The sequence below is a fragment of the Delphinapterus leucas genome, chromosome 7 (assembly GCF_059928025.1).
Source record: "Delphinapterus leucas isolate spDelLeu-1000000601 "Yukka" chromosome 7, BTC_Dleu_Yukka2, whole genome shotgun sequence".
Classification (NCBI taxonomy): Eukaryota; Metazoa; Chordata; class Mammalia; order Artiodactyla; family Monodontidae; genus Delphinapterus; species Delphinapterus leucas.
Genome location: NC_143135.1, coordinates 36,975,523 through 37,000,000, shown reverse-complemented (window position 1 = coordinate 37,000,000; position 24,478 = coordinate 36,975,523). Strand labels below are relative to the sequence as shown.

The window sequence follows — 24,478 nt, the reverse complement described above, 5'->3', positions numbered from 1 at the left end:
TACTGTATCATAGATGGTCTAAATTGTTTGTTTGTTGAATTTGAATTTAATAAAATAGTACTCATGAATTTCTGAAATGTGAAGAAAAGTTTAAATTATATTCAGAGTACTCTGTTTAGGAACTGGAAGGGTATATTATCATTTTAGAAAGATTTTAATTAGTAGTAACTAAAAAAAAATTTTTATTCAGGATAAACTTTTAGAAGATTCATACACAGAGGATATTTTATTATCAAAAGTGGCATTGTTTTGCATAACAGTTCTAAGCATATAGTAAAAATTGAATAAATGCTTTTTTTTTTTTTGGTGACAAAACCTGGGATTGAACCAGAATAAATACTTTCTTTTTTTTAACATCTTTATTGGAGTATAATTGCTTTACAATGCTGTGTTAGTTTCTGCTTTATAACAAAGTGAATCAGTTATACATATACATATGTCCCCATATCTCTTCTCTCTTGCATCTCCCTCCCTCCAACCCTCCCTATCCCACCCCTCTAGGTGGTCACAAAGCACCGAGCTGATCTCCCTGTGCTATGTGGCTGCTTCCCACTAGCTATCTATTTTACATTTGGTAGTGTATATATGTCCGTGCCACTCTCTCACTTTGTCCCAGCTTACCCTTCCCCCTCCCCATGTCCTCAAGTCCATTCTCTAGTAAGTCTGCATCTTTATTCCCATCTTGCCCCTAGGTTCTTCATGACCTTTTTTTTTTTTTTTTAGATTCCATATATATGTGTTAGCATATGGTATTTGTTTTTCTCTTTCTGACTTACTTCACTCTGTATGACAGTCCCTAGGTCCATCCACCTCACTACAAATAGCTCAGTTTCATTCCTTTTTATGGCTGAGTAATATTCCATTGTATATATGTGCCACATCTTCTTTATCCAGCCATCTGTTGATGGACACTTCGGTTGCTTCCATGTCCTGGCTATTGTAAATAGAGCTGCAATGAACATTTTGGTACATGACTCTTTTTGAATTATGGTTTTCTCTGGGTATATGCCCAGTAGTGGGATTGCTGGATCGTATGGTAATTTTATTTGTAGTTTTTAAAGGAACCTCCATACTGTTCTCCATAGTGGCTGTATCAATTTACATTCCCACCAACAGTGCATGAGGGTTCCCTTTTCTCCACACCTTCTCCAGCATTTATTGTGTGTACATTTTTTGATCATGGCCATTCTGACTGGTGTGAGATGGTATCTCATTGTAGTTTTGATTTGTATTTCTCTAATGATTAATGATGTTGAGAATTCTTTCATGTGTCTGTTGGTAATCTGTATATCTTCTTTGGAGAAATGTCTATTTAGGTCTTCTGCCCATTTTTGGATTGGGTTGTTTGTTTTTTTGATATTGAGCTGCATGAGCTGCTTGTAAATTTTGGAGATTAATCCTTTGTCAGTTGCTTCATTTGCAAATATTTTCTCCCATTCTGAGGGTTGTCTTTTCATCTTGTTTATGGTTTCCTTTGCTGTGCAAAAGCTTTTAAGTTTCATTAGGTCCCATGTGTTTATTTTTGTTTTTATTTCCATTACTCTAGGAGGTGGGTCAAAAAGGATCTTGCTGTAATTTATGTCATAGAGTGTTCTGCCTATGTTTTCCTCTAAGAGTTTTATAGTGTCTGGCCTTACATTTAGGTCTTTAATCCATTTTGAGTTTATTTTTGTGTACGGAGTTAGGGAGTGTTCTAATTTCATTCTTTTACATGTACCTGTCCAGTTTTCCCAGCACCACTTATTGAAGACGCTGTCTTTTCTCCATTGTATATTCTTGCCTCCTTTATCAAAAATAAGGTGACCATATGTACGTGGGTTTATCTCTGGGCTTTCTATCCTGTTCCATTGATGTATATTTCTGTTTTTGTGCCAGTACCGTACTGTCTTGATTGCTGTAGCTTTGTAGTATAGTCTGGAGTCAGGGAGCCTGATTCCTCCAGCTCCGTTTTTTTTCTCAATATTGCTTTGGCTATTCGGGGTCTTTTGTGTTTCCATAGAAATTGTGAAATTTTTTGTTCTAGTTCTGTGAAAAATGCCATTGGTAGTTTGATAGGGATTGCATTGAATCTGTTGATTGCTTTGGGTAGTATAGTCATTTTCACAACGTTGATTCTTCTAGTCCAAGAACATGGTATATCTCTCCATCTATTTGTATCATCTTTAATTTCTTTCATCAGTGTCTTATAATTTTCTGCATACAGGTCTTTTGTCTCCTTAGGTAGGTTTATTCCTAGATATTTTACAGAATAAATACTTTTTAAAAAGAATTCAATATATAAAGGGCAAATCAGACTCGGAGCTTAACTCATGGAATATGGAAGATTCTCTTGCAAACTTTCAGAAATGTAGTTAGTTACTTGACTGTTGAAGGACATTGATAATATATTCCCTACCTATTTTTCTACAAATTGTTGACAATCACGACAAGTCCAAATAGTTACTGATCCAACTGAGCAAGTAATTGACCTGAATGCCCTCAATAGAACATTGAGATATAAAATCACTTCTGTAAAGTTGATACTTTTTTTTTCAACCTAAAATAATGACACTTTTGTTTCCAGCTTACCTCTTGTTTCAGGCTCTCAAGATTTGAAAACTACCAGTCGGTGGTAAATATAGTAAAGAATCTGCAGTCAACCCACACTCTTCTATATAATTAATAGGATTGCTCAGACAGCTTATCTGCTTAAATTCTGAAAATCTCTTTATCCTTTATCTGCAGAAACACTAATCGCTTGAAAAGGAAAAGGCTGAAGAAACTTGCTTTAAAGCTGGGTTTAAACAATTTTTTTTTTTTCCTGCAGCAAATTCTATTGCTCTAGTTCCCTGGGTTACTTGCATCTCTTCTCCATGCTATTACCCTTTTAGGTATTTTAAATGGCATGTTGCATTCACTTGAACAGATGTGAGTTGCTTGCATTTTCTGGTGAGATAAGCATTTCTTAAGGCCTCTTCTATTCAGTCATTGGCTGGATTTCATCAGGTCCCGGGAACAGGGATTTAACTGGTCTGGGAACTGGGAAGCCTTGGCTCTGAGTTTCACTCTGTGATTTAAGAGTCCTTTGGTTACCAGCCACAGGTATGATTGGCAACTTGAAGCAAAGGAAATTTCTTGGAAGGATAGCAGAGGTGCACAGAATCAGGTGACTGAAAATCAGGCTTGAACTTGGGCAGGTGCCATAGCTTTTCCAGAGGCTGGGAAGCAGGAACGCCAGCAACAGTCTTGCAGTGGAGACAGAATGGTAAGAACGCCACTGCGAGGATGAAATGAACATCAAATTCCAGGGAGGTTGGCTTAGACTGGATGTCAACCCCACTCTTGATAGATATGTGTTGGGACCCCCAGTTATAGTCCACTGGGCTCCACCCAGTAATTCCTTAAGAGGAAATTTAGGAGGCAGTTTGAGGAAAGAAATTTCGTGCTGGGCAGATAACCTTGTCCACTACTGTGCTACCACCTGGCATCTTTAAAGTTGTTTCCAGCTTTAAAAATGGACACTCTCCCATGAAAGCCTTTGGGGTTACCATGTGTCAGTGATGCTTGTTTCTATGAATGCCTATAAAACCAGTGAACATTAATAAGACAAACTGGAAGAAGATGTTTATGAACACTAGTGGGTTATGTAGCTGTATTAGTTACCTACTGCCGCATGGCCATATCACTACAAACTTAGCATCTTCAAACAACTCAAATGTATTATGTCACAGTTTCTGTGGGTCAGGAGTCTGGGAGTGGCTTAGTTGGGTTTTCTGCTTAGAATCTCATAAGACTGCAGCCAAGGTGTCATGGCTGCGGTCTCATCTGAGGTCCAAGTGGGGAAAGATCTGCTTGCAAGCTCACTCAGACTGTTGGCACCATATTCAGTGTTTCAGTTTCTCGCTGGCTGTTGGTGGCAGGCCACCCTCAGCTGCAACAGCTGCTCACAGGTCCTTTGTTGGGCTCCCCAAACATGGCCACTCTGACTCCTCCAAGCGGGAAAGGCAGGCTCTTAATCATGTACACACACACTCACACACACCCCATCACCTTCACTGTGTCCTGTTGGTTAGAAGGGAAGTCACAGGTCCCACCCACACTCAAGGGAAGGGAATCCACAAGGGCGTGAACACCAGGAGGTGGGGGTTATGGGGCAACTTTACGAATCTGCCAGTGGCAGAGCTGGGTGGGACAACCCCAGAGCTGTCTCAAAACCTGACACATCTCCTTTCTTTCTGTGCACCTGATTTCCCCAAACCTCCATCCTAGGGAGGTACTTCTCCATGTGTAGACCTGAGAAGGGGGGCAGAACAAAACCTGTCCTGCAGTCTCTCTAGCTCGGCTATCAGGGAGCAGATGTCAGGAGATTCACTTCCTTGGAGCTACAGTGACTGCCTGTCTGGGTTGGTGTTTCTCTCAGTTCTCTGTGCAATTATGTAGTAGCCTCCGCTGAACTGTATCTTTAGTCTATATCTACTACTGGCAACTTACCTTCTCTGTATTGAATGGACTTGCTTTCTTTCATTTATTTGTGTGTACATACTGTCTTCCTCAATGACACTATAAGCAAAGGCAGGAGCCATTTCTTAAATCAGGGACCATCCACATGCCCTCCAAGTAGGTTTATAAAAGACAAGGCAGAGGAACTTTGGGGGAAATAGTTCATATTGGCTCTCTAGTGGTGTGGAGGAAGAGGGATCTCTAGGTCAGCGTGCAAATCTGCCTCTTAGCTGTACTTGGTTGTGCAAACAAAACATGTATATTTGAAAGCTTTGAGCTTGTAAATGCTCAGATTACCCTGAAACAATGTGCTTGGTTCCTGCTAGAGCTGCTGGGCATGCATCTGGAGGCAGATGGGTAATGAACAGATAAAGAGATAAAGACATGGGTTAAGTCCTTGCATACACTGGCAGTGTGACCCTGGACTTGCTGCTTGAATTTCTGGGAGCCTCAGTGACCTCATCGCCCTAGCTTGTAGAGATAATGCCTTTAAAATGTGTAACACAGTGCCTGGCACATAGGAAACAAGCAGGAAGTAGATATTACAACGATCCTTTAAGACCCTGACAAGGGAAGGCATGTATTAATTCTTAAGGTACAATTTGTTGCATAACCAGGGGATCAGGGAGATGCACACTTAACACATTATAGCTCGTTCCTTCTCTTGGAGCTCATGGAGGGTTTGATGTGGTAGTTCCTTGAGTGTGGACGAAATTAGAATCCTTACTGCTACTTGCCCACCCCTGGAACTGGGCCATTTGGAAAGTGTGGAAAGAGGACTGTAGCTGCAGCCCCTCTTCTGTCGACAGCGGGACGGAAGAGGGTGGATGCTGGCCATGCCATGCCATGCCAGGGCAGGAGCATCCCAACTCACACCTCTCATTTCCAACCTCCCAGGGCGTGGTGGAAAGCCCAGGGGACTAAGCTGGCCGTCCTTGGCCAAGCAACAGCTTCTCTGAAGCCATTTTCACTCTGTAAAAGTGGAGCCATGTGGAAGATCAAAAGAGGGGAAGAACGTAGGCAATAAACTTAGCATATCTAAGGAAACCCAGGATGTATTCTCCGTACTAAGAATTTGCCTCAGAGGTTCGAGAAATTTTCCTTTTCTTCCAAAAGGCCAAATGAAAAGTTAAATACATTTTAGAAAAGTTTTAATTTGAACAACTTATGATTAAAAATACATTTTATAAATAATTTTTCCATAGACTTGATTAAGGATTGTTGCGAACTTTACAAAAAGACATACTGCAACAACAGCTGAAAGAAATTACAAAAAATATAGCTACAGCCCTATTTAAAAATACAACATTGTACATCACAGCGTTTTCTTTGTGCAAAGTTGTAGAGCGCTGCGTTAGGCCTGTCACAGGTTCGCTCAAAGGGAAGTAAACTTTAACACAGTTACTAGGCATAATAGTATAGGCACAGCTGGAACAACGAACTCTTTCCCCCAGAAGTTAATATACCTCAGTTCTTTTATTTTGTAGGACTGATGGCTGAACTTAGCTTAATACAAATATATATTTTATGTGTGTATGGATATATATAAGTATGAAAACAAGTGCCTGTTTTGAAATTAAGTAAACTCCCAACGTATTTACAGCATTTTCAGAGAACGTGTTCTCCATATCAGTCCGAGGATATCATCTCTGTTAAACAACTCTAGAAGATTAAACGAGGCCGAATCTGTCAATTAATGGACATCCTCCGTTGAGACTTCCAGTTTTCGCTGTGGGACAAAGAGAGTTCCTATGGAGGTGTTATTAGCACCGTCGAAATCCACGCAGGAGGAGCCTTTCGGCTTCGTTGGTCCACCTGGGGTACGGAAGAAGCTTTCAGCCACTAATTGGGACCCTTTGGGTGTCACAGGAACAGGCTGATTGGAAAGAGAAGAAGGGAGAAAAGTCAAACCCATGCAGACAGGTACACCTGGCAACCTTAGAAAACTGGACTGGAGAGACACGTCACAAGATGGGAACCTCGCATGCCCTGAAATCTGCCGGCTGAGCCTGCATGAGTTTCATGTTCTCAATTATTTTTGCTAAGGTGAGACAAAAAGCTCATGATAACCCCATAAAATGGACTCCTTGGGCACTCTTCCTGGGTTTGGAAGGAAGGAAGGCAGGCCTTTAATCTCGTCACTCTCCCAAAGGAGAAAAGCAAATGTGAGTCTCCCGTGATGTTGGTATTGGGGACTTAATAACCTAAGGAAAAAAATAAATGGAAATACTCTTACCTGTTGTGCCCCTGTCACTGCAACTGATTGTCCATTTGTTTGGTTCTGGCCCAGGACTGATACGTCGTACTTGGTGGCCCTTCCTTGCTGAGTGCCTGCATTTTCTGGTGTGATACTAACAGCCTCTATTCTTGGAGACACAGGAACGGTTCCGGGCCCGGGGCTGGCGGACACCTGCATACCAGGGGAGATGAGGCCCAAGTGCTGCAGAGTGAAGTTTACAACGGCTGAGCTCGGGTTCTGGACGGGAATGGGGTGGCTCGAAGTGAGAGCCGAGCTGTTCCCGACAGGGACGGCTGCCACGGAAGTTGGTGAGACCATTAGCTTCAAAGGTGTTACATGAAAAGAGGGAAAATTAACAGCAGTGAGTTCAGATGATGTCACTGGAATAACACCTGGAAAGAAAAGGGGGGAGAATATCTTAAAAGCACAGGCATTTGTCCGAGAAGCATACAAGGCTTGAGTGAACTTGAGAATGACCCACATTTGAACAGTGTTTTACGTACACTCACCTGCAATCGGGGAGCTGTAGATCCTGTGGTTTGGGGAAAGTGTACCTGAGCTTTCTTTACTAGACAAAATGGACTCTGCCCCCAGGGTTGAGCACTGGGTGAGAGGGATTAGGTATCCTGATGGGAACAAGGTCTAGAAAACAAGGAGGAAGCGTTTATTTTACACACAAATATGGAAGAAAAATGGCCAAGCGCCTCTTCTGGGACTAGTATCCCTTGGTGGTTCTCTCATCAGACTAAAGCCTCCAATGGTATGGGCCACGGGCAGGCCAGCTATAATGGCTCTTTGAAGACAATAGCCCTCCTTCCCATTCCAGTGCTTGTCCTGAATAATACAAACCATGTGTTTCTTAAATGCCATCTGTGGTCTTAGGAAGTGTCCTAAAGCTAGCACTGAACCTGCTTAAGGGCAGGATTTACCCAGCACATCCCCCCTGACCCCCACCACTGACACCCTAAGTCCTGCTACCAGACTTCTTGGTATGATGTGGTACTGTCAGAACAAGTTTAATGCAGCTGGACACCGTAAAGGCACTGCTGTGTTATTATCTGATTGTCCTTGAATTGTGTGGGATGGTATTTCCCAAGAATATTCTGAGGGGCTCTAGTCCTATGGGATGCAAGCAGGCACTCTGCGAATCATAGTCAAAGATGTTTGGGAAATTCTGAATTAAACAAAGGAAAACGGTCTTTATGACAGAATTTCTAAGGGACTTTTATGATGGCATGCATCGTTCTCCAAGGGGGCATCATGTAACATTTCCTAGGTTATTCAGCACCTAAATTTTCGGTAGTATTGGTATTTAAGGAAAACTTTAAGAAATGTTGATTTACAGAAAGGGAACGCCAAACCATAGGCCAAAAATACAGCCTCCTGGCTGTTTTTTTTTTTTTGCGGTACATGGGCCTCTCACTGTTGTGGCCTCTCCCGTTGTGGAGCACAGGCTCCGGACGCGCAGGGTCAGCGGCCATGGCTCACGGGCCCAGCCGCTCTGCGGCATGTGGGATCTTCCCAGACCAGGACACAAACCCGTGTCCCCTGCATCGGCAGGCGGACTCTCAACCACTGCACCACCAGGGAAGCCTTTTTTTTTTTTTTTTTTTTAACAATGGCAGAGTGAATAGGTGCAACAGAGACCATATGGCGCACAAAGCCAAGAACATTTACTATCTGGTCCTTTACAGAAAAAGTTTGCTGACTCCTGATTTAGAGCAAAGGAATTATACAACTATACATTTTTTCCCCTAGTACTTTAGGTTCAAATGATACCAAACAAACACCCTTATAATATCCAAATGAAAGGGCAGGGCACCAGCGTTCAAAAAATTACAGATAAAAAAGAGAACTGATTAATTCATATTAGATGCCGAATTGTCATGCAGCAAAAGCTTGAGGGAATAAAGTTACATTCCAAACCGAAACGGCCAGAGTGTTGGGTTGTGTGTGTCTGCACCATGCCTGCTGATCATTGTACTTTTGCAAACAGAGACAGCCTACATGGGTGGCTGAGCCGCCTGAAAAGTCTGCTCAGTCTTACCAGGAGCAGGATTGGTAAAAGCGAAAAAGCAGGTCTTGTAAACCAGGGGCCCTCCTTTTATCTTCCTCTGGATCTTTCTTCTCGCCATTGTCAAAACAACAGTCTATACTTTGATCTAGCTGTTAATAGGTCTGGTCAGAATCCACAGTGCTAAAGGGTACCACAGACTTTCAATTTTGTTTCTTAGATGCTTAGTTCTATTCAATATCTTTACTAGTAGGTTCCTTAAAGACTGCAGCAAAAAAGAATTTTCAAGGGGTAGATTTAGGTGTTTTACAAATAGCTGCTCTTTGCTATCTTTAATCGTACTCTCTCATGGTATGAGTTTTTCTGGTTGCCGGTTTAACTCTTTTCAAATTTCCAGCAAGACCTAAAGTACTCTAATAATAATTATCCTTCCATTTGCTACAAACTATATTCATTGCAAAATTTTTTCACCTATAATGCCAATTCCTTTTTTTAAAAAAAATTAGAACTATTAAAGTAGCAGATGAAAGAATTTGACATATTTCAACTTGCACATCTTCTCATTGAGCCTACATTACCACTCTTACCCCTCTTCCTATGACACTATCCTGTTTTATTTTCACCATACTTCTTATCATTCACTACCTGAAATGTTTGTTTGTATACTGTCTTCTCTCCACCCCTAGAAGTGTAGATTCTCAGTAAATGTTTGTTGAATGAATTAACACACGAATCTCTCACTTTCTTTGTTCTGCTCAGTCTGTGCTAAAAAGAAATGGTCAAAATGAAGTCAGAGATGAAAAAAGAAGCAGGGGACGTGAAAAATCTATCCAGTGAAAACCCTAATCCTGAATAACTATGTGAGCAACAGGAGACCATTATTAAATCATACCCATTGGCTCAGAGAGATTATGGACCTCCCAGAAAATGGAATCAAGCCGAAGCCTTGTGATTTTCCCCCTAGCATGGACATTAGATGCAAAATGATACTATGCTAAGATAATGGATGTTTTGAATGGTTACCATGAGGCCATCCTCAGGGAAGATTTGACAAACTCTAAAGCCTCCTTAATAACAACAGTTACAGATAATACCCTTCAGCTTCTACGGTGCCTTAAAAGGACCACAAACCCCTTTATGTAAAACATCATGTAATAAATGCACTTAACCTCACAAAAACTGTAATATGGCCCTGGGGCAAGTGCTCAAAAGCAACCACTCCCAAAGGCAGGTGCTGGGTTTGGTTTGATCCAGAGCACAGGTTTGATCCAAAGCACATTCTCTTTACACGCAATAGACGATCAGGAAAAACTGGCAGAACAAATTCTTTATAGATGTGGAAAAACAAGATGAAGGGAAGTAAAATAACTTGAATTAACAGCAGGGACAAAATGAGAGATTAACTTCTGCTTCCACGTTTAGTGGTGTTTGTTTATTTGGTGATGCTGTCTTTCATATATAATTGTCCTAAGGGAGGAAAACGAGCTAATGTATGTAAAAGTGCCTAATACTTCTGCTGTATGGTATGTGGGTAGGCATCCAATAGATGTTCATTCCTTCCTGAATAAAACTCCATCTAGGAAAAAAATTGTCTAGAACATCAAAATCTCTAGAAACCAATGCATCAAATATACCTAAAATTAGCCAAGCTAAGTTTGATTTTTCTATTTGCACAAAACGGAAATTTTGGTTTAAATTTTAGGTAGAAAGTAAAGACAGGGGGAACAATTTCTCTTCTAGGCAACAGATGCCAGTTACATGACATCAAACAAACATCAAGTAATGACTCAGAAAGCAGGAGTTAAAGGGACCCTATGTGGCCATCCATTCATTTGGGGTCACGGCTGCTTGTAAATTATTTAAGACTCTCATGGCAGGTGTTTGCATTCCAGTGTGTGACGGGAGAAATGGACTTAAGGACAACCACCCGCAGTGCTTTAAAAAGAGAGCAAATAATCCCTTCCTCCAAAGGTTAAAAATGTCCCTGCCATCATCCCAGTAAGGGGATTAGCTGTCTGAGGCCTTGTTTGGATTATGGGATGCTAAGGAACAGTTCCCTGTTTTCTGAGAGACTGCTCTTTGCTCTGGTAAATTTCACAAGCCACCAGATTCTCTCCTAGTCAACTGGGGAGCTCCTAAAGCTTTGAACAGTTCAAGGCTGTACTTACTGTGGAGACATTTTCAAGTCCTTTTAGGTCTTCTTTAAATTTCTTTTTGGAACCATTGTCCTCGAGCGTGCTTGCCCTCTTTGAGCCTCTTTCTCCAGCAGGCTCCCTGTCTCGGTTCTTTGTACCTTGTCGCTCTAGCCCTGGCAGCAAGCTTCCAGGCCTGGCGGAGGCACTGGACTTTGGTGCATCATTGGCTGCATTCTCTGTGGTGGTATCCGTGGAACCTTTTGATCTGGTAGAGTTAGAAGAGGGGGTGGGGCAGACCGTGGGGCTCAGGCCTTGGGGCGGCGTCATCGTTTGGGCCTGGGCAGGCTGCAGGTAGATGGCATATGATGGGCCCGAAGGGGCCTGAGGTAGGATCACGGGCACTGCCGATGGCAATGGGCTGGGGATGAGGGGGACCACCCCCAGGGGCTGGATGAGGGATGGTGCTGTCATCTCTAGCTCAGCATTTGCTGGAGTGTCCAGAAGGGCCACTGGTTTGCAGTGCCCAGATCTTGCCAGTTGTACTTTCACTTTCTTTCTGGGTTCACTAAAAGACAAGATTTGAAACATGATACAATGGAAACATGTTCTCTAAAATGTTCTGCCACTTCAGGTTGCCCCAGATTGAAGCTATGCTTTTATGAAACTAGCAGAAGATACTTTCTGTAATGATTCCGTGTAGAAAAGATTCTCTCACCAGTTGCCAAGGCCAGTGCCTGTTCTTACGTAAAATAAGTAATCCTATCGACGCAAGTAAAGTAATGCATCCTGTTACTAAAGAGCGTTGCCTACCTTGATTGCTCTTCTAACTGCATTTTGCAAATGGCTGCGAGCTGAGCCATTTTACTTGGGAAAGGCACAGAATTCTGAGGACTCTCAGCTGGTAAAATAAAAAGAAGGTGGGGGAGAGGACTGGTCAAAGCAAAAGAATACATGTTCACACAGATGAAACATCACTGAGGTCAAAGGAACATGCACCGCCCCCCCAAATCACCCAGCAATTAAACAATAAACCCCACAAATCACTTTTTATCCTTTAATTCATATATAGTTAGTCTTCAAGTGGGTTTGGGACTATGGAAGTTGAAACAATTCTCTAGCAAGTCCTGCGGGATCAAGTAAGCTAAAAAGTCGGATAAAAAGGAATTCTTCCGAACAGAGCCCTGACGTGATTGTAAACATACCTTTGTTGGTTTTGATAGGGCTGGTGGGAGCAGAATTTATCTTTCTCCGATCACTTTCTATGCTCTTTACCAGTTTGATGAGAGATGGGTGTCGAGTGAAGTTTGGTTTCCCACGTGCGGAAAAGAGGTTTTTGGCACAGTTCTCTTTAGAAGACCGCCTCCCTTCCAAATCAGAGGGAGCAAAAGGAAGCACTGGGCCAAGACCTGAAACAGGAAAGGGCAGTGTGTTAATACACAGTTGGTTCGGCCTCCTTCTGGGGTATGAGGTCAGAGTGTGATTCTAAAATGATTTTAGGAATTAAACTGGCCACAGTTAATAGAGCACCTACTATGTGCCAGATACTGTTTTAAGGGCTTCACCTACAAAACCTTGTTTATCTTATTAAATAAATTCTGAGATAATATTTCACACTTTAACATCTCTGAAAGCCGTTGTATCTTATAACCAGTGGTGTGCTATAGTGTGACTGTTACTGATTTTTTCTTTCTTATTGATATATAAAACATTGTGCATCTCAGAATCAGTGGAGACTTAATCTGATGAAATATGGTGACCCTCACTACTATGGAGTGAATGTTTGTGTCCCTCCCCACTCCCCCACCCACCAAATTCATATGCTGAAACCTAATGCCCAATATGATGGTATTGGGAGGTGGGGCCTTTGCGAGATGCTCATGAGGGCGGAGCCTTCTTGCATAGGGTTAGTGCTTTTATAAAAGAGACCCCACAGAGCTCCCTAGTTCCTTCCACCACGTGAGGTTACAATGAAAAGATGGCTGTCTAGAAAGCAGGTCCTCACCAAACACTGAATCTGCTGGTGCCTTGATTTTGGACTTCCCAGCCTCTGTAACTGTGAGAAGTAAATGTCTGTTGTTTATAAGCCACCCAGTTGATGGTACTCTGCTATGGCAGCCTGAACAGGCTAAGACACTCTCTACAACTTGGGTAGGTACTTCTCAGGAAATGCATCCCCATTTCAGAGACATTTCATACATTAACTGACTCACGGTCTCTTAGCTTGTAGAATGTGGGCCTGGGATGTGAACCTGATCAGTCTAGCCCAGAGCCTACACTCTGAATCCCTGTACCAAAGGACCTCTCTCTGTAGTTATATCCAAAATCACAATAACCTCTTCCCACTTGTGGGTGAGGAAACAGTCTTGGAGAAGTAACCTGCCCAAGGCCACAAGGCTGATAAGTATCAGAGCTGGGACTGGAACCTAAGCCTCCCTCTGCTTCCACAGCCCATGTTCTTCCCACTTTCCAGCACTTCGGTGTGGGGATCTTGGTGGAACACAAAATGTCAGAATCCCAGAGTTGAGAAGGAGACTAGAATATTGATACTGGAATGAATTCACTTCATATTCTCCATGTGCACAGACTGTTACGGTCACTGAGCAGCATAATAATGACAGCAGTAGTATCTTATGCTTCGTGATGCTTTCAACTTTCTCAAATCCTTTCACATACAGATTCTGCCTCCTGCACAGGATGTGCAGTTGTTATGGACCTTGGCTGCTGACGGAGCCAAGAGCTAAATTTTCCATATTGGTTCGTCTTTAATTGTCATTTCAATCACTTATATATGTTCTTTACATGTGGGAGTGTGGGTAGGAAGGGAAAGGGAGAATATCTCCAAATGTGCATTAATTCAAAATAACGGAGCAATGAATGAAAGAAAACAAATACATACCACTGGGATTTGGACTGATTTCTGGGCCTGTCCATTTAAAAGCTGGTTTTCGGCCTCTTTCCTCTGTAACGTGAACTTTCTTGATAAGATCCAGGCTACTCAGAACATTAGCTATATCATACAACCTCCTAATTTTTGCTGGGGGGAAAAAAAAGTGTATACATCCCTTAATGGAATAATGAAAGATCAAAGGATTTTGCTTCATAAGGACTTCATGTACATTCAAAGAGCTATCCTAACCATCAGTGTCAGAGAAAAATGTGACTCTTAACTTATGCTAGGGACACTGCTTTAATTAAAACAACAAAAAATAGTTTTAAATATTGAAAAGACGCAGTTACTGATGATACTGAATTTTGAAATGACAAAAGTACATGTTGGAAAAGGAAAAGTGACTCAACAATATCACCTTATTGGGAATCATGTTACAGATTTTCTCATAAAAATTTACCATTGCTGGGCATCTCCTAGTGAGGATTCAGGATTATGAACAAATAGAAATACAGTATCGATGATAAATGTATTGCTTTCCTGCTTGTGATAGTTTATAAAAAAGTTTATTTAATAACATAAGCATGGAATATTCTATAGCCCATCAAAATTTATAAATTTTCATACTGTCCATATGTAATATGAAAAGCAGATTTGTTAATTCTATAAATCTTACATATCTTGAAAAGTTTTGCTACAAAAAGTCTGCCTTTACTTCAGCTTGACAGTACAAAGTTACAAATTGAGCCCCTTCTTCATAGCCATGCCAGAAGGTTCTGAATTCCCTGGGGATTCAGGAAATTACACATCTGTAGTTCCTGGAATAGTTTCCAGGGCTGTGGCTAACAGTGAAATGGAGAGCTGAAAACTGTCTGGTGGCTCAGAGAAAGCGGGCAGCCCATTGGTAGTATCGGGATGTGTTTTTTGAGATGACAGATCTCCCAAGCCCATTGCCAGCACTATTGCCTTAATCTCTATTCATTTTGTCTTTATAGAGACACTGGAGATGTCTGAATATACTTTCATATACTCTTAATATACTTCACCAGTACAGCTTCCCAGGGATGGGAAGGGATCTGTGTAGTAGCTCGCAGGCATTCTCCCAGCCTCTGCTGTGGCTCGGGGCAGCTCTTCCTCACCAGTCAGCCGGGTCCCCCGAATGACCCATGTCCAGGCCAGCCTCATGCCCTACTTGGAGGTCGCTAATGCCCTCAGGTGTCTGCTGAGCACTCCCTTCCACAGTCTCTACTCTTTTTGAGGGGGTTCCTGCAAAGTCTGTTCTAGAGGCAAGGGTAGAGCTGTGTTAGGGACCTAATCTACGGTCTCTTTGCAACTTAGAGCAGATATTCTGGCTAAAACCACTTTCAAAATGGCGAACCATCTGTGCTGCAGGTCACTTCTGGGGACAGTGTTAGAAGTTACTTTCACCCTCAAATATGAGAGTCAGTGGAAAGAGCAGAGACCTGGGTTCCAGTCCCACTTTACAATTTACTGCTCATTTAGATTTCAGACTACAGATTCTACATGTGTAAAATGGAGACAATGTTACAGTAGTAACAAAGGAGGTAACATTTAAGGAACTGTATAAGCCAGTGTCAGATAAGAGTAATTATATACGTATCTTTGAATCCCACAAGTCAGCTAAAGCAGTATCATCATGGCTTCTGGGGAGAAGTGAAGATACAAAAGCCTAACTAGATATGATCTGTTTATATAACAAATGTATTTGGAAATCAGTTAATAACCGAGATTTTATTATTTAAGAGTAGGTCCAAAAGTCCATGGCAGTCGTGCCACTTACTTTTAAACTTGCTTTTATCCAAATCTTCCACATGGTCCTCCCCAATTAAAATCTTGGCAGCAACTTCCAGGCTTACTATCTGAGGCGTTGACACCAAAAACAGCATCACAAATTTCTGGCTCATCACTCTTAAAGACTTGTCTTTGCGGCTGTTGACAGAGGCTTTGGAGAAGGAAGAGGATTAGAGAATTAAAATTCATGAAGGGACAAGTGCTTTCTAAAGTAACCAGGCTAAAAATACCACAACCTGATCCCACGGTTGATGTGCAGCATTTTCACATTAAAAGCAGCAGAAGCTTTGAGCGTGGTTCCCTAAGGAACCTCTTCTTTAGACCTCCCAGAGGTGCGCTGCCGCCTGAGCTTTTCAACAGCAGCTCTCACCTGCCCGAAATTCCACTCCAGGAAGTTCGACAAAACACATGTCTGGGTGTCCGTTTTGGCCAGTGTTTGGTTTGATGATTGGATCCTCTATACGGTAACTCTTACTAAAGTCAAACTCTTGTTCATATTCTTTCTTTTTGATCATCATAATCTGCTCGGCGTACTTGTTCTCTTCCCCGACGCTCTTCAGAGTCCCAAGGGTTTGGCTGAGGTTGTGTCGGCCGTGCCAAGTGTATCTGTTTTTGGCAAGCCGGCTCACCATGTGCAGGCTCTCTAGAACGTTGACGATATCGTAAATGCGTCGGCGCTCAACGTCTGCAAAGAACGAGCAATTGTACCTTTTACTGGGATCAGATTTTGTAATGTGGATAGAATCGAATACCTTTTCCTTCCAGGGATTACTAGACAGTAGGTTCTGGATTATATAACTTTATTTATGCTCAGCAAAGAGTGTGAAGATGAGAAAGGCATGTCCCTGCTCTCCAAGGGCACAAATAGTTAATATGAATTAGAAAGGTGACATTTATTGAGGGCTTCCACTGCGCCATACAGGTTTAGGACATTTTTACCCTAAACTTGTGAGGTAGGCATTATTATCCACACTTTAAGGATGAGGAGATAGAGGCTCGGGCTGGCTAAGCTGTTCACCTCAAGGCACAGAGCCAGTAAGTGGCAAAATCAAGTCTTCAGTGCTCCAAATCCCACACTCTACACTCCATTTCTTTTTTTTTTTTTTTTTTTTGCGGTACGTGGGCCTCTCACTGTTGTGGCCTCTCCTGTTGCGGAGCACAGGCTCCGGACGCGCAGGCTCAGCGGCCATGGCTCATGGGCCCAGGCCGCTCCGCGGCATGTGGGATCTTCCTGGACCGGGGCACGAACCCGTGTCCCCTGCGTCGGCAGGCGGACTCTCAACCACTGCGCCACCAGGGAAGCCCTACACTCCATTTCTTATATTAGTTCCCAACACACACACACACACACACACACACACACACACACACACACACACACGGCTGTCATATGATAGGTACAAGGTGCTGAGATTCCTTGCTGTTCCTGGAACTTGCCAGATATGCCCCTGCCTGAGGCCTTTGTGCTGGGCTGCTCCTTCTGGCTGGAATCCTTCTCCCAGATGTCCTCATAGCTCCCCACCTCGATTCTTTTGAGTCCGTGCTCGGATGTCTCTCTCTCAACAAGGCCTGACCTGACCACTTCATTTAAAATTAAATTTCAAATTGCAAAGCATACCCCTAGCACTCCAATCCCCCTCTACCTTGGTCTACATTTTCTTTTTTCCACAGCACATATTACCTTCTAATATATATTATAATTACTTACTTATTATGTCCTTTGCATATTATCTATTGCCCCCACTAGAAAGCAGGTTCCACAGGAGCAGGGATTTTGTCTTTCTGTTCGCCAATGTCATCCCAGCTGCTACAACATTGCCTGGCACATAATAGGTGATCAGTAGATAACTGCTGAATTAAAGGGTACATCCTCCCTAGCTACAATGAAGTGTATGTGAAGAGATGAATCTAAATAGCATATTCTTAAAATATGAAATAAAGTTGATATGTATAAACATGTATGAGAAGGACAAAACTTTCTTCCCAGGGTGATAGCTATATATTAAAATATCCTGTATATCTCTTCACAGATCCAGATTATAGTATTTTCATGACTCCAAAGGTATACCAAGTTTGCCACAGACTCCGTTTTAGCTGTAACTAGATTTGAGTCCATGAAGAGAGGAGCGAAAAGGGGCAGGGGAACACAGTAACTTTTGGCAAACACAAAACATTCAGAAAATGCACTGGTTCTCAGAGTAGCGCTGAATGGCAGGGAGGGCTAAAGCCCTGCTCCCATGCCCAGAGGCCGATCCTCATTGTAACTGTGAAGAAACCATTCCACAGCCTGGCTCCACAGTGAGAAACAAGACCCAAGTTCAGAGTTGTAGCTGTTTATGAAACAAGTCATAGAACAATGGTGCCTCCCTTTAAAGCATCAGAGCTTTCGAAATGCAGTCAGAGCAATCTCCATTGTGATTTTCTGCTTCTGTTTTAAGACTTAACTGAGACTGGAAACTGTATGCGGTTATTCTTAAATTAATAGGGCTTTACAGATGGATAACTTCTGTGTGGCCTTGTGTCATTACAAACACTGGCTAGATGAGTGTGGGTCTGAAGAAGTAAGTCTATGAAGTCCCTTTAATGATTAACCATTTCGGTGAGCTCTTTGCATACTTACTAAGTTCCTCGGCTACTTCATCAAGACAGATGTCGTTATTCACAGCAGGGTTGGGATAGTTGGGATATCGAGCTAAGAACTTATGACACAACAGTCCTAAACTTTTCTCTTTTCGACTGGGTTGGGATTTCTCATATTCGTCTCCAGATAAGTGTTCCTACAAAGAAAGATGTAAATAATGTCTTATTCATAAAGATTTATTGGGGGCATCTGTGCTCAATGACTAACACTTATACACATGGTTTGCTTCAATAGCTACAAAATTGGAAAGAAAAGGTGTGGAGCCAGGATAAATTGCTTGACAGATCTGAAAGGGAAGAAGTTCATAAGTAAGTCACAGGTTCACAATTCCCAGGGCTGTATTTGATGGGGTCCAGACCCCTCCAGGGCTCTGAGGGGGGTGATGCTTTACACTGCTAGTGCTTCTGCAACAGCTTCACACTGCTCCCCCGACCCCCGCTCCCCAAATCCCCCAGTCTCCACCCAGGCCTCTGAAAACCTACATGTAAACAATCTCTGGCCTCAGGTAATCCATTTCCGTTGTCAAACAAACCCCTTTTCTGATCTCTGTAGCGGATCTCTGGGCTCACGGCACTGATTAGCATTTTTAGGTTGGCTGTTGGTGTCCACGGTTCTCCCTGGGAGATCTCCTTGGGCTTGGTGGGTGTGGTTAAAGGGCCAAAGTCAGGTTGGATCTCCGCCAACACTATATTTGCTGCGGTGGATTCTTTCAGAGGTGTTTTCACCAGTCCCCTTTTATGTGGCTCGAAAAAGAGATTTTCCTGGTTCAAAACAAGTAAATTATTAAATCCACTGTAAAAAAGGATTTATCAGATAGCTTTTGACTCTAGAAATTGTATAAATAGAATAGTGCTAAGGGAAAAATGCCTAGTGAGGTTGTTGAGTTGATTAAATTAGTGACTATATTCCAATGATCACTTTGACACTTGTCCATTCTAATAGCTAAATTTCCCATTTTTAACTTTTCAACAAAGCATGGACTTAAACTTTTCATCTTATGTTCCAAGAATTTAAAAAGAAAACTTTAAGACTTATAATTTTTTTTTTTTTTTTTTTTTTTTTTGCGGTAGGCGGGCCTCTCACTGTTGTGGCCTCTCCCGTTGCGGAGCACAGGCTCCGGACGCGCAGGCTCAGCGGCCATGGCTCACGGGCCCAGCCGCTCCGCAGCATGTGGGATCTTCCCGGACCGGGGCACGAACCCGTGTCCCCTGCATCGGCAGGCGGACTCTCAACCACTGCGCCACCAGGGAAGCCCAAGACTTATAATTTTTAAAAATTTGATTTTGAAATAACTTTAGATTTAGAGAAGAGTTGCAACGATTGAGCATTCCCATATACCTTTCACTTAGCTTCCCTTAATGGGACTGATAATTTTAAGTGATCCCAAACTCCTCGGAGTGACTTTGACTTATGACACTGTAATAAGTAAACGTCTCCGCGGCAGAGACCATGTGCCATTCATCTGTGTATCTAGCACAATGACTGCATGCAGTGGCTACTCAATAAAATACCACTGATGCAGAAAAGTCAGAGAGCCAAGGAAACAAGGGTGAGGGCTAGCATATGGTCAGACTTGTTGGCAAAATCCACTGGGGAGCAAAATCCAGAGCGCCTACGAGCAGCATTTCCGACCAGAGAAGTCTGCTCTTTGAATATTGAACCTTTTCACTTTACAGATGGAGAAAATGGAACCCAGAGAAGTAAAATTAGTTACCTAAGACCACAAAGCTGGTTCCTGGCAGAGGCTGGACTGCCACTGAGAAACAAGGGGGTACATTATTAATAGCTGTTCATACTTAAGACTGATGGAGACTATGTTTCTTCTACTTTTGGCCACTGGTGACTTCACACATTCCTACCACCTGTACCTATTTTATTTTTATTTTTAAAAAATTTGATTAGGATGTTTATTATCATGTTTTTATTAACAGCAACAAAAGATGTTTGTCTACAATTTACAATGTACAATGACCAGTCAATCCCCCTCTTGCATTGCTGTGCATTAACTGTTCTGTTTTAATGGAAACACTGAGAATACATCTATATCTATAAGAAAATGCTTAGGATGGCAATAAGCGAAAGAATAGAGACTCACTAATTCTTTTTTTTTTTTTTTTTTGCGGTTACGCGGGCCTCTCACTGTTGTGGCCTCTCCCGTTGCGGAGCGCAGGCTCAGCGGTCATGGCGCACAGGCCCAGCCGCTCCGCGGCATGGGGGATCTTCCTGGACCGGGGCACGAACCTGTGTCCCCTGCATCGGCAGGCGGACTCCCAACCACTGCGCCACCAGGGAAGCCCGACTCACTAATTCTTCAGTGACTTTAGGAACAAAGATTAATGGGACTATTTTATATGTCTGTGACTCTTTAGGATTTATCAAGTGCTTTTCCATTTGTGTTTTCATCCGATCCTGTAGTCCTATTCTACAGAAGAGGACACCCAGGCTGAGCGAGGTCACACAGGACTTGAATCTGAATCTCCTCCATCCAACTATGGTACCCTTACATGGAAGTCAGTGTGATGGACCCAAGGGGGGGACCCTCCCCTGATGGTGCACTTGAGAGGTGCTGATCCAAGAAGGGGATTTTTCTCAGGGCTGCTGTCCTTTGCCTCTGACCATCAGAAGCAATAGCAATTCTCTTATTTGACTACTATCTAAAACTTTTAGGAAATTTGCATATTTCATTTTTTTAACCTATCAGTATTTGGACATCAATCAAGATACCCCTCACTGACAGTGTCCCCTATAGTTAAAAGAGACTGGTGGTTTGGTAGAAAATGATCTTAACAGGAAATCCAATCTCAAATCATGTCAAATGCCCTTTCTGAATTCCTATTGTTCAAGAATCCTCAGAAATATCATAAAGCAACTAACAAATTTTATTATTCTTAAAAATACCTTTTCTCTCTACTTTATCTCTTTGAAATTTCTACCAAATCATAAAAAACTAGAAAGAGTAATCCTAGGTAATTTTCCCCTCTTCAAAAATTAAATTTCCCTTCCTTCTGGGTTTTTATAGGGGCTAACCAAAAAAGGATAACCAAAAAAGGATGCGGCATTAGTAAGATATTGGATATTGAAAAATCATGGAGCTAAATCAGGATGATGTTGCATTTAAAACTGCAAGGATGAGTCTTGAAGCTAAAAAGGTACCTTTTCGTTCTCCATTCTGTAAATTTCTCATACATTTAGAGTTTCTTTAAAAATGAAAAATCTGGATTTCCTCCCAATATCCTGATGGTTCAAGTAGTCCAGGTAGTCCAATTAAAAATTTTAATATCCTTAAAGAAAAAAGGAAATAGAAAAAGTTAAAAATAAAAGCCGTAGATCTGTTGAAAATAACTTCATGGACGCCACAGGCTACTGAAACAAAGGCTAAAGAAAACTGACAAACTACATTTACATTTTATTTCCGACCACAGACAGCCCCACGGGGCAGAGAACTCCATCAAACGCCTGTAAATTCCTTCAGCTAACCGATCTGCTGTCATGAGACTTCAGGCAACCCACAGAATTTCCAGTGACAGCCCTCTCCCACCTTTAGAGAAGGCAAACCATTCTCCAGACCCCACCGAATGGACTGTAGCAAGCACAAGCACCCACCTGTTCACAGATCAGAGCTCGGGACTCAGAGCATGAGCCCAGGTTCCGGCTAAGCAGCCACAGCCCTAAGTATCTGCATAAAAGTCTGCATCTAGATGTCTGATTTTCTCCCTTGACACACACGTGCATAGGCTCAGCAGTAAAGTCTTGGGAAACAGCTTGATAGGTAACTTACAAATTCAGTCCTTAAGCTCCAAACGTATTCTGGGCATTTAAAGAGCGCCTTATGATTTTAAGACTTTTTTAAAAAAAGACTTCCTTACAGATGCGGCTTCCTTAAAGCGCTATGTACTCGCTATTCAGGCGGCTAGTTCACGCCACAATGTTGGACCCTACCATGGAAGGCTGCATTTGCTCAGCAAGGCAACCAGGTACAGTCCCCCTGCCGCCACCGGCTCCCGCGCCCCGCGCACTTCCCCTAGCGCCAGGCCAACTGCCCCTCCCCCCACCGGTCCCATTCAGCGCGCCGCCCGCCAGGCAGTTCCTGGACAGCATCCTCGCGGTTTCTAGGGCAACGATTCCCGACCAATCAGAGTGCTGGTCGCGGGCCTGCGATTGGTTGGCGGCGCCAGGGGCGGGTCCGGACCTTCCGCCTTCGATTTAAAAATTTGGCGCGGAAAGCCGGACCGTGGTCGGCGCCGCCCCTTATCAGCGCGGGGCTTGAGCGCGGGCAAACCCGCGCCCGGAACCACAGCATCCCCGCCCCTCCCCCTCGCTCGCCCCCTCCCCTCTGCGCGGGAGCTCAGCTCCTCCCTCCACGGCCCCGGGAGGAGCGAGAGGCGGGAAACGGCCGCCGCTGCCTTCCCGAGCCCTCTCCCGGTGCCAGGCTGGCCGAGCGCCGCGTCCCTCTGCGCCCCGCTGACCTGTCAGTTCACCTCACGGTTGGAGCCGACGGGGGCTGAGCGGGGACTCCTCGGCACCCCTTCCCCGCTCAGGCCCGGGAGCCCGCGTGTCGGGCAGTCAGTCGGTCCTTACGCTGCGCAGAGGTGGGTGCCGGAGGGAAACGCCGGGACCGGGACTGGCGGGCCGGCGGGCGGGCAGAGGGAACGTGACCGTCCAGGAGCAGTCAAGCCCCCGATTTGAAATTAACCCGCTCCCGGCGCGAGCCGATCCCGCGGGCAGGGAGGGCCGCTCCCCTCCCCCACGCCCGCTCATCCCGGCCCCGGACCTCGCGCGCCAATCCGAGCCTCCAGACTGGAGCCGGCGGCGAATCAGGGTGCAGGCACCGCCCTCCGGTCCTGCCTCCACGACAGAGTTGGGGGAAAAGTTAAGCAACTTTTTTTTTTTTTGGCAAACACCCCCTCCCCTAGCTCAAAGTTGGGGAATGAAGTTTAGTCCGCCCGGGGCACGCGGGTTGGGACGCGGGCGCTCCGCAATCCCCAGCCTGGGTCCATCGCACCCGCTGTCCAGCCCCAGATCCGCTCACCTGCCCTGGGGATCCCAGCCAGGACCATTACCCCTTCCACCCATGGCATGCATTATTGTGTTGCCCACCATCTGCTCATGGCCTCTAGAAACTGGGGTGTGGAGGGAGAAGCTTGCCAACCGGTGATCAGATTTGATGGGCGCGGGGTCTCGGCCCAGACTTGAGAACGCAGGTGTGGGAGGAGGAGGAATAAGGTTGAAAACCCGCCAAGCCTGTTCCGGGCGTCCCCCGTCTTCCCTCTCCAGGTCTCCTCCCGGCTCCTCCCTTTCCCCCTCCCTGTCGTCTTCCCTCGCTTTTCCCTCTTTTTCCGGTTTCCGAGCCTCGGGCAGCTTCAGCATGGAATATTGTAGAGTTCTGGATTAATAGGAGGTTTGGGAGACACTGTAGTGCAACGCCCTGTTTTGCAGACGGGGAAACCGAGGCCCGGGGCGGCAGCGCTGCCTTTGCCTGTGCCTGGATTGTTTGCGCCCGCGTTGTCCTGCTCCGCTGCTCTCTGCTTTAAAGCGTTTCCCTTTTCTGGGGACCTGTGCTGGAGTTGCGGGACCGCATTTATTGCCCAACAGCGCCTAGATCAGGGCGCCCATCTATCGACTCTTCCTCCTCTTTTGTAATTTCTCATCTTTCAAGCTCCAGCAAAGCGCGGGGCCGCAATCCCCTAGCGTGTAACTTATTTATATTTGTCAACGAATCACCCAGTGCTGACTTGCAGCGCGGGATATTCTTATATTCCCGGACGCGATATAAGGGCGGGGATGCAGTGATACTGAAGCTAAGGTCGCCGTGCTGTAGCGACAGGCCGTAGGACCGGAGGTCCCGGTGGCGAGCGGTGGCTCTTTCTGCCGCTGAACGCGACCTCAGGGCGCGCAGGGTGGCTGCCCCGAACGGTTAGCGCCGTGGTGTCTCGGTCCTTCCCTCTCCGCTACCCGGGGAGCGGGTCCTACCCGGCTTCAGGCAAGTGTCGCTCAAGAACTCGCTTCCACCTGAAAGCCGACCTTGGGCGCGGTGCTGTGCAGAAGCCAGCGGCCACCTAGAGCTCTCAGATTTAAAATAAAGTGAGGTCAAAATAAATAAATAAATAAATAAATAAATAAAGTGAGGTCACTGGGCAGGGCCCCACCGGGCCCCACCCCCGACAGCACAGAGCAGCTCGTTCTTACTGAGCCCCGGTACACCTTTTCTGGAGGAGGGTGTGTTTATATATACATCAACGAAAGGTGGGCAGTTGGTGCTTCTGCTTTAGCC

General features: G+C 44.3%; 1 protein-coding gene across 5 annotated transcripts; it reads right to left on the bottom strand.

The window, feature by feature from the left end:
* Positions 1–5,002: 5,002 nt before the first annotated feature.
* On the bottom strand, positions 5,003–24,178 carry E2F8 (E2F transcription factor 8). 5 transcript variants are annotated; one of them, XM_089915051.1, is made up of 14 exons: positions 22,674–24,178; positions 21,361–21,488; positions 18,690–18,968; positions 18,187–18,343; positions 15,937–16,251; positions 15,556–15,717; positions 13,764–13,901; positions 12,070–12,273; positions 11,678–11,765; positions 10,901–11,432; positions 9,378–9,497; positions 7,228–7,360; positions 6,716–7,110; positions 5,003–6,355 (listed from the first exon to the last, which is right to left on the bottom strand). In XM_089915051.1, exons 2-14 carry the CDS (start codon positions 21,373–21,375, stop codon positions 6,173–6,175), a joined length of 2,721 nt encoding a protein of 906 aa, XP_089771177.1. In that variant the 5' UTR covers positions 21,376–21,488; positions 22,674–24,178; the 3' UTR covers positions 5,003–6,172. The 5 variants fall into 5 exon arrangements, with proteins under 5 accessions (XP_089771177.1, XP_022439479.1, XP_089771176.1 ...); XM_022583771.3 differs by lacking the exon at positions 9,378–9,497 and having other exon boundaries at positions 22,674–24,177; XM_089915048.1 differs by lacking the exons at positions 5,003–6,355; positions 9,378–9,497 and having other exon boundaries at positions 6,441–7,110.
* Between the last annotated feature and the right edge of the window lie 300 nt (positions 24,179–24,478).